Genomic DNA, 10,424 nt, shown 5'->3' on the forward strand with positions numbered 1-10,424 from the left:
CCTATTTTATAGAATTTGTAGAGTTAATTAAAATAGAAGTCTTAGTAGGCATTTAAACTCCAAATCATTCAATCTTAGTGTCAAAATAAAGATATTTGAGTCTGCTTTCAAATGGATTAGTTTTTTCCTAAATCAGAGTTTAGTGCTAAAAGTTAGATCCAAAAAAATATATAGAAGTCAGATTACCGAAAAATTTCAGATTCATGGCTTTGTATCAAAAGGAAAGAACGGTTTGGTACTAAGCTGAAATCTTTTGAATTATGAAGAATTAAAAGGAAAACAGAGATTAAGAATTATGTAGGAAGAGGTTAGATCACTTGCCTTAAGCAAATTTGATTCCCAAATGGGGGGAGTTGATGCAAAACCTCAATCAAAGCTTCTTCATCTGAAGGTTACATTTAGTTTCTCCTTTAATCTCTTATTTAATTACTTTTGGTTAACACCAGGGTTGCAAAGTTGCAAGGTGGCAAGCATGCATGAAAAATGCTAGGTGTCATCCTTAGAGCAAATTTAGGTGGCACCATTAGGTTAGCTAGTGACACATGTCCACTAATTTTTTTTTTAAAACTTAAATCTGAATCTTAAATAAATTATATCAAACTTCTAATATTTACTCTTAGGTCCCTAGCCATAAATATTTAATCATTTAATATAAAATAATTATTAAATAATCATTATTTTTTACAAATAAATCTTTTACTAAATTTTCAAAAACAGGGGATGTTACACCCTTATTCCTAAGAAGAATTTTTAATCTTTTGTTGACTTTAGACTTTTTCATTTGTAGAGCACTTTATAGATTTATTTCAAAAATTATATCTAATAGGCTTGTTAAGGTGCGTGATGATATTATCATAAACCAACATGCTTTATTCAAGGGTTGGTCAACTTGTGAAAATATAGTCTTGTGTTAGAAAAATTTAATCTTCATAAAGCTCCTCCAAGAATGGGTGTGAAAATTGATCTCCACAAGGTCTATGATTATGTTAGATGAGATTTTTTTTCTATATTTACTAAAAATATATAAATTCTTAACATAGTTCATCAATTGGGTATGACATATCTGTTGAATCTCGGATTTTGATGATGAAGTCAATTGTCATTTGTTATCTTATCCATATGGTGAGATAAGTGTGCAGGATTAACTACGATGAAAGTAAGACATGCAGCAGGAGTTACGCCGGAGTCAAGACTATGATCACGTTGGGGGTTCGAGAGTTTGACGGAAGTCCGGACGGTCGTTGGAGGTTCTGCGGGAACAAATTCGAGAAGTCCAGGAGTTTGCCAAAGAAGCTCATCGGAACTCGCCAAGTGGATCATCGCAAGTCCAGGAGATTTGTCGGAAGTCTGCTGGAGCATCATCGAGAGTTCGTCGGATGTTCACCGGAAGTTCGCCGGAAGCTCGTTGGAAGAAGCAATTGACGCACCAGAGCAAGTTGCAGTAAATGTCTTAAGAAATATCGTAGTTAGCATGTAGATTAAGCTAGGAATGAGAGGTGATCCCATTAACTTAATCTGGGAGCAATTGGGCCCTTGACATATCCAAATTGGGCCGAATGGATCAGCCCATTTAGACCTAAATTTCTTAGCCGGCGGTGGCACCGCCCAGGAGCTTAGTCTCCCAAGAAAATTGGGCGGTGGAACCGCCCTAGTCAAGTGGTGGCACCGCTTGGGCTTAGTCTCCGAGCAAGACTGAGTGGTGGAACCGCCCCGGTCAGGCGGTGGCACCGCCAGAGCTCGGTCTCCGAGCTCTGTCAGGCGATCGTACCACCTAGTATGGCGGTAGTACCGCTAGGACCCTGAAAATCTTAGAGATGACATTTTTGAGCTCCAAATTCAAATCAGTTTGGGGCCTATATATACCCTACCCTTTCCTGTATGAAAGGGCACTGAAAATCCAATCTTACTCTGTGATTTTTAGAGCTCAAAAGTGTTGTAAAGGCTAGAAGTTCTCCTCCCTCAAAAGTGTTGAAAATCCAATCTTACTCTGTGATTTTTAGAGCTCAAAAGTTTTGATCTTTCAAGAGAGGAGAGAAAATTCTGTAAGGATTGTCTCCTAAGCCCATCAAAAGAAGTGAAACTGTAAAAGGATGGTTGGCCTTCGTCTATTGAAGGAAGGCCTCTAGTGGACATCGGTGACCTCATCGGAGGAGGAAGCTAAAAGTGGATATAGGTCAAGATTGACCGAACCACTCTAAATCTCTGTTTGCATTTACTTTCTATTTTCTATCTTAACTACAAACCGCCTCTATAGCTTTACTATAACTGCACTTCGCCTAATATAAGTTAAAGCAATTTCTGAATCGGCTTTCATATCGAAATCGTTTTTATCGTACGAACGTCATATTTTGGTTTACAATTACATTATATTCTCTATCTTAACTGCAAACTGCCTCTAGATCTTTACTTTAACTGCATCTCGCTTAATCACAAGTTAAAGTAATTTCCGATAAGCTTTCATACCGAAATCGTTTTTCTATTTTTAATCGTCAAAAGTTTTCTGTTTTACTAATTAACCCCCCCCTCTTATTGCTCTTGATCCTAACAATATCATAATCACTTCTTTCACTATTAACTTAAATAGTATTAATGTGAGATTATTAAAGGGGACTAGGGGTCTCAAACAAGGTTGTCATATGGCCCTTATCTCTTTTTAATTATTATGCAGAATCTAACCAATCACTTAAATAATACAAATATCTAAGAAAAATTTCAACTATATTATCATTGTCATAAGCCATGGTAATGATTTTGGACTGTAAGACAATGTAGAAAAGTCTCTCTATTCTTTCCAAGATGTCTATGAGATACTCAGATGTATCAAACTTATTGCACATGCCTATTGGTTCTCTTCCTACCACTTTCTTAGACATACATTTGATTAGCAAGATATTATCCTACTTAGATTACATATCCCTCGTGCAGTCTATTATGAACAGAATCTAGGTGTTGAAAGAGTCACCATCTCTCCTATGCTGGCTGTATTCAATTGATTCCAGAAATTATTATTGAAAAAATAATATATTAAGTAGCATATTTTTTCTCCGTTAGAAAATTATCCATCGGTTAGAGCAAATGATGATCTATTTCCTATAATAAGGAGAAGAATCTAAGGGACTTCATAAGGTCACTAGGTAAGCTGTATGTAAATCACTGCATACATGTGGGATTGGTCTTCAAAACACCAAATCCCTCAACCAAGAATCCTTGTAATGGTTTATTTGGATAGTTGCTTTAAAAAAGGACTCACTTTGGGTTTGATAGATTACAAGAAGGTATATGAACCGTAACTTTACAATCATATTTCTATCCCTAGTATTTGCTCCTAGAGCTTTACAAGCATATTGTAGGTTCAAAGTAATGAATTATACAATATTATTAATATTATTGATGATGGGGAATATATTTATATCTGACTTGACTATTAACAAGTTTTAAAGTTTGTCATCGGAGATTTTATATAATATGTGTTGGGTCCAGCTTAGCTTGGACAAATTTGGGACGGGCAAATTTGGATGATGGCAGTTTGGGTGTGCGTACAGTGAACGCGTGCAGTGAAAAGAGGAGAGAGAAAGATTAGATTTCTAAGTTTTCTGCTTGATGATCTGTGGCTAAACGTTGTCAGTTTCAATCCAAATTTTATGTGGAGAATCCTTGTAGTAAACTCTATAATCTTAACGGTGTTGATCTACAGTTTACCCTCTCTAAGGTATTTTCTTACGATAATCATTTTGTGAGACCTATAATTTTTTTTTAAGAAGATTCATCCTATATGATGATACTGTAGAGGCAAGATCTATGTTCTTGATGTTATTGTAATCTTCTAGTTATTCTAGAGAAGATTTACTGTAAATCTGTTATCATTATTATTGATAGTGGAAGTTCGAGGTGGACTACGGTTCCGTGGTTTTTCCCACATTGGGATTTTCACGTTAAAAAGATTTGGTCTCACTGTGTGATTGATTATTTGCTTTATTGTTTATGCTGTGCTCGTTAATATTTATATTTGGATATTAAGTTGGTATTTTGATGAGGACAAAGAGAAAAAATAATATTCCGTTTTAACAGATTTTTTCCAATAATATTAGATATCATATCCTTCCTATTCACAAGTAACGAGCTTTGAAGGTCAACCACCCCCGTTCCCCGGCCCTCATTCCCATTTGGGATAGTCTCCGTGTAACTAACACTTTTTTTATAACCTAGAAAGATCTGTGTGGTTTGGAAGCTTTCAAATTCTAGTGAATTCATTTTGAAATCAACTTACCAAACATTGGAGGCCGTAAATTTATTTGATTCAAAGGACACGTTCCTCAATTTTCTTTTATCTCTTAGTTAGCTTGTTTAAATAGGCTGAATACTATGGATAGATTATTTAAATGAGGGATATACTTTGTCTCTACCTATCTAGCCAAAGTGATAAAAGTAGCCAAAGTGACAAACGATAGTTTTTTTAGTTGGCTGAGAAATAATAGTTTTATTATGTATAAGCTAAGAGAAATAATAGATTTTTAAAAAATACTTAGAGATCTCTAGACCTTATCTTCTCTGTAATAATTGATGATGTTACAAAAATATTATAGAGATGTCTCAATTATGTTGAAGAACAATGCAGCCATCACTGAAAATTGAAATTTGCGCCCCATTTTTAAGATTCTCGAGTACACTTGGCATCATTGGACTCGATCACTTATTTAGTTATTCTACATGCAAATGCCTTGTTATCTGATTTCAGAACCGAGTTAGGTGGAGTACTCAGAGATCATATGGGTATGTCAATAGTTATAGTGGCGACAAAAATAGTCAAAGAAGTCTCATCCTTTTTCACGAGTTACACACTATCTTACTAGGTCTTTTGAAAGCTAGCTCTAAGAATCTGACTCCTTCCACCTGTGGTCCGATTCTAAAGTTACAATGAATATCTTGAATATATTGAGTTGTTGAATTATTCTTGAGCAAATTGAGTTTGATTCGATAGAGGTTTGAACAAGTAATATTCTCTTTCACCCATCTGAAGCGAACTAGCCTTCTGACTTCCTCACTCACCATGGTACATGTGAGGAGAAGTTACTTCTACCCCTCGTTAAGTTTCCACCTAATCTTTAGAGATTGATTGAAGTATATATATATATATATATATATGCAAGGAACAAAATACTTTAGACGAGTATAATAGTTATGTCTTAGTTGAACCTTTGTGTTTGATCACTGTTTGAGTTCATTCACTTGTGGAGCTGTATCTGATGATCGCACATCTTTGACCTGGTGGAGCATATCTTATATGTGCACTGTAACCATCGGTGAAAAGCTTCAACAAAGACTTATCCTCCGCGAAACAAATTTATTTTGGTTGAACTGAACAACTTCGGTTCAGTTTATCTCAGCACTACTAAAATTGATGACATATCGAACTTGAGCTCAAACAACGAGCAAGGATGCCAGTCTGCAACACAGACCAATCGAGAATCCACAGATTTGCATCAGGACAACATTCATACGGAATTGAGAGACAACAAGCGGCGGAGGGTGGTCCCATCGACTAACGTGGTTCGATATTATTGGGCATGGATGCTGGCTGGAAGGAAGAGGGTGGGGACGAAGAAGATGCATCGGCAAAGTCGAGTTCGATTTCCCACAGAAACTGGTCCAACGTGTGGATGCCCTGCATGTGACAGTTCGATAGTTTGTACAACCTTAGGGCTGTCTCGTGAACCACCACATACTGCGGCTCCGGAACCGCCTTCAGAAAGTCGTCGGAGAAGCACCTCAGGAGGAACCGGTACCCCACGGGGACCAGCGACCACTCATAGCGGGCGCTGCGCACTTGCGCTGCTTCGTCGTCGCGGAGCCCATCCAAGATGAACAACTCTAGGCGAGCAGCAAGGTGCCTGCCGCAACAGTTCCGAAACCGGAGACGGAGCTGGTTTCTGCTGTTGGTGATGACCTCCGCCGTCCATCGGCCACGGTCCACCAGGCCATCGTGATTGTCCGGGTTCCGGCACCTGTTCGTCACGACGTACTTTTCTTCCTGGACGCTGCGCAGGCGGATATCCTTCCCGGCGAACGAACCGTACACAGCTGCAACCAAGAAGGAAACCAGTCCCGAAAAGAAGAAGACACAACTCACAGCCATGGAAAGAAGAAAACTCACCCCTGGAACTGGCATTGAACACCGTCATGTGATGAGTGAACTCGTACTTGGGTAGCAGCTGCTGGCCGAGAGGAATGTAGTGATGGTTTAGCCGGCTCCAAGCGCACACGTAGATGTCGTTGAGACCTGTTTCTTCCTGCAACCTTCGCGTCAACTCAGAGGTACTGGATCCAGTGAAGATGAAGCTGCCAACTCCTCGTCCCTCATATACGTTTCCATAATCAGTCGCGATCAAATAGCTGATAGTCCGATCCTCCGTCTGGTGCATCGAGCAGAAGAAAAGCACGTTTAGAGCAAGAAAAATGAAAGACGAAAGTAAGTTAAAGAACATCATCGGGCAGAGAATATCTTCAAGATTCAGAAAGAATACAGTCCAAGAACATGGCCAGTTTGCTGCGAAACCAACAGACCTGTAACTGCTGGAATGCAGTAAGGGGTAAAGGAGCAGCAGCCCTGGCCGTCAAGGAGAAGGCTGCAGCGTCAGTGGTCAACAAGGAGGGGACGGGTACCATGGACGAGGAGGCAGCAGCTCCTCCGGTTACTGGAGCGGGCTCATTGGCCGATGAGGAGGGGATGGCAGCCACGGACGAGGAGGCAGCAGCTCCTCCGGTTGCCGGAGCGGGCGCATTGGCCGATGAGGAGGGGATGGCAGCCATGGACGAGGAGGCAGCAGCTCCTCCGGTCGCCGGAGCGGGCGCATTGGCCGATGAGGAGGGGATGACAACCATGGATGAGGAGGGAGCACCAGCGCCGCTGAGAATTCGGGTAGGAACATTGGGACGGTGGGATGGTTCCGCTCCTCGGGAGGAAGAGGGTCGGGCTTCCGTGGATGTGGAGGCAATGGCAGTGCCGAAGGTTGCTTCTACTGGTTGGAACGGCGGTGGGATTGGCGGCTGCTCTTGCGTCTCGACGACTTCAACGTGCCACTGATACCAGTTCCGGTATTGTCGCCATGACGGGGTGCCGACCGTCACAGAGGGTTCCCACGGCATGTGGCTGTCATGCGCCCGGAGGTAGTCCACTAAGTTGCACCTGAGAAGGACACGGGAGCCCTCTTGGAGCGGCTGCCACCCTACATGTTCACTGAAACCATCGGGGATCTGCCGCAAGACCTTCCTGTCCACGGCGAGGTAATGGCCGCACCAGCTCTGGAAACGGAGCGCAGGCATGTTTAGGTGATTGGTGATGACATCGACGGTCCACCGGCCACCGAGCCAGGCATCACGCTGGTGCAGGCTCACGCGCTTCATGTCGTGCTCCGCCATGAGGTACTTGTTGTTGAAGCTCCGCAGGCGAACTACTCTCGCTCCGGCGAAGAACTCCATGGACTACAAAGAAACCAAGTCTTTGATTCCAAGAATCAAAGATTTTAGTCGTATGAGAGAGAGAGAGAGAGAGAGAGAGAGAGAGGTTGACTTGTCATTAAGAATGAGTCAAATCAAGGTTGACTTGTTATATAAGCAATCAAGGGTGACCTAATCGTATCCATCTACTTGCAGCAAATCATGTATGATGTAACGCCGAGTTTATTGTGTGTTATATTTCATTTAATCCAAGTATTCCCCTGTTATTGTCTGTGATGTCGATTAATGTCCTATGCCGCAATAATGTTACGTATATGTCCTTGTGAAATTTCAAATTTAGATAGATGGAGGAATTAAGTAGATAGTAACTAATTAGTTAGAGATGGCGGGAAACCAAGACTGAATCCATCTTCTGAGGAACCTTTTCTCGTTCCTATCTCTTCCTCCTCTTTCGTCTTCCTTGAGCCATTTCTTTCCTTCACTGCATCGTCTGTTGTCTTCCTCAGCCAGTCTCCCATCTCTTTCTCTCTCTTCTTTTGGCACGAAGAGGTAGGAATACAATGCTCTGATCCCCAGTATTGATTGTCACACAACAAATTCTTCGATTTTTGGACTCGGAGATCCGGTGGGTTTCATGCTTGCAGGAATCGTTCATGGAGTTCTTTACCGGAGCGAGCGTGGTCCGCCTGGTGAGCTTCTATGGCATGTACCTCATGGCGAACGAGGACGAGAAGCACGTGAGCCTAAGCAAGCCGGACGCCTCAGACAACGCCTTGTGGAACGTCGAAATCGTCAACAGAGACCGAAACTATCCCCGTGTCCGGTTGAGGAGCTACGTGAACTGCTACCTCGCCCCCGACGCTTCGAAGCGCCGCTGCTTCCACGGCATTTTCAAAGATCAGAACGTGTTCCAGGAGCACCGTGACGGCCGCAGAATCTTGGCGGAGTGGCATCCCGTCCGAGAGGGCCTCTTCGTCCGGCTCAGATGCTCATTCGGGGACTACCTCCGAGGGAGAGTTGGCCACCTGATATTCCCCAATTCGGTGATGGTCGACAGGCCATCAGGTGAACACATGGGACTCTCCTATCTGTGGGAGGTACATATCATCCGGTTGGACGAGCCCCCTCCTCGCCGACCCCTGTCCCAAGCAGCAGAACCATCCGGTGCTTCCTCCTCCATGGCAGCCATCCCTTCCTCATCGGAGATTGTACCTGCAGCAGTTTCCATGGCAGGTGAAGCATTCACCTCCGCCATGGCAGCCGGTCCCTCCTCCTCTACCGTATCACCCCCGTCTGGATTCAGGGTACGCCTGTCAACGATCAAATGGGTCATGTTGTTAATCTTCTTTCCGTTCTTTGTGATCTTGATGCTTCTTGGATCGTATTCTTTTCGGAGATGTTAATCGATCTTTAATCTTTTCTATTAGATAGGTATCCCGGATGTTCTTGAAATTAATCGTCACCTTGATTTGAGAGCTTCCATTTTTCTTGTTCCGAACGAATGATTTAGGAGATGAATCCGATGTCTTCTTGCGACCCTCAGTGATCTTCTCTTTCTGCTCAATTCACCAGGCGGAGGACCGGGCTTTCATCTATGTCATCGCCGACGATGCTGGAAAGGCAGATGATCCGCAGGAAGTTCTTACCTCGAGATTGTTAGGAACCAGCACGTCTGAATTGACGAGCAAATTGCGGGAGAGAACAGGGCTCGACGACGTATACGTCTGCGCTCGGAGTTGGCAAGACCAGAATGTGTTTGTTCCTCTCCACGAGGAGGTGCCTTCCATGTTGGAGTGCACTCATCATCTGGTTGTGTTCAATGCAAACTCCAGAGGTGAGTCAACATGCTTCACAAAGATCCTAAGCTCTCTGATCTTTACTGGCTTCCGGTAAACAGGGGCATATGAGTCGCTCGCTGGGGCGCGAGTAGTCCGCCTGCGGACCATCCACGACAAGTTCCTTACGGTGGACGACGACATGCTTGGGCTGAGGCAGCAGCACGACGGTTCCTTGGTGCGCGCCTGGTGGAGCGTCGAGAGAATCACCGACAACAGAAACCAGCTCCGACTCCGCTTCCAGAACTGCTTCGGCGTCGACCTTGCCGCTCCCCTGTCCGACTTCTTCTTGCAGCGTCTGGCCGGCGGCAAGGATGCCTCTGCGGTCCTCCGGCAGATCCGCGGCCTGCACGACGCTCGGAAGGAGTGGGCGCTGATCCCCGTGGGCTCCCGGTTCATGGTCAGGTGCAACTTCGAGGACTACTTCCTGTGGGCCGATCCCTTGCCGGGGAGCGACGCGGCGGGTGTCCAACTCCCGTCCTCGTCCAACACCTTGGACCCGTTTCTGTGGGACGTCGAAATCCTCGAGAGCGATGCCGGCGCCTCCTCGTCCATGGTTGTCGGACCCTCCTCCTCCCTGGCCGCCGCCGAAGCCGGGCCCTCCTCACGACCATAGTGCATCTGCACCGTCTCATGTTACAGCAACATGTTTTTGACGTAACAGAGGAAATGAGAACTCCTTTGCTTTGATCAGCCATTGAAGTCTGTATGTGCATCAATGTCACTAAGAACACTTGGATCAATGGAGCAGTCACTAAGACATGATCTCTCTTTTTTCCTCTCATCACAAAAGCTATTATTATGATTAGTGATGATTTTTCTATAATCGAAAGGATCAAGAAGTTCCAATTGCAATTGATTATAATCAAAATAAACCGTTTCTTTTGCTCCCTCAGTCGTTCCTCTCTCTCTCTCTCCGCCTTCTCCATGGAAGCCGAAGCATCCTCTTCCACCGTAGTCCTCTCCCTCTGCACATTAGGCGTCGGCATCTCAGCTGCTCCCTCCTCCCCTGCCTCGCCACGCTCGCCAGAAACCCCGATTCATTGATCCTCTCGTCATGAGTCATACTATCAATCTTCTTTCTGATATCGCTAGTCTTGAATCTTCTGGGACCGTGTTCTTTCCGGAGTTCCT

General features: G+C 44.0%; 1 protein-coding gene across 1 annotated transcript; it reads left to right on the plus strand.

Annotated features, from left to right (window-relative positions):
• The first annotated feature begins 8,108 nt into the window (after positions 1-8,108).
• Positions 8,109-9,906, plus strand: LOC135636387 (uncharacterized). Its single transcript, XM_065148076.1, has 3 exons — positions 8,109-8,759; positions 9,028-9,289; positions 9,353-9,906. Exons 1-3 carry the CDS (start codon positions 8,109-8,111, stop codon positions 9,904-9,906), a joined length of 1,467 nt encoding a protein of 488 aa, XP_065004148.1.
• The last annotated feature ends 518 nt before the right edge of the window (positions 9,907-10,424 follow it).

Source organism: Musa acuminata, chromosome BXJ3-4, assembly GCF_036884655.1.
Source record: "Musa acuminata AAA Group cultivar baxijiao chromosome BXJ3-4, Cavendish_Baxijiao_AAA, whole genome shotgun sequence".
Lineage (NCBI taxonomy): Eukaryota > Viridiplantae > Streptophyta > Magnoliopsida > Zingiberales > Musaceae > Musa > Musa acuminata.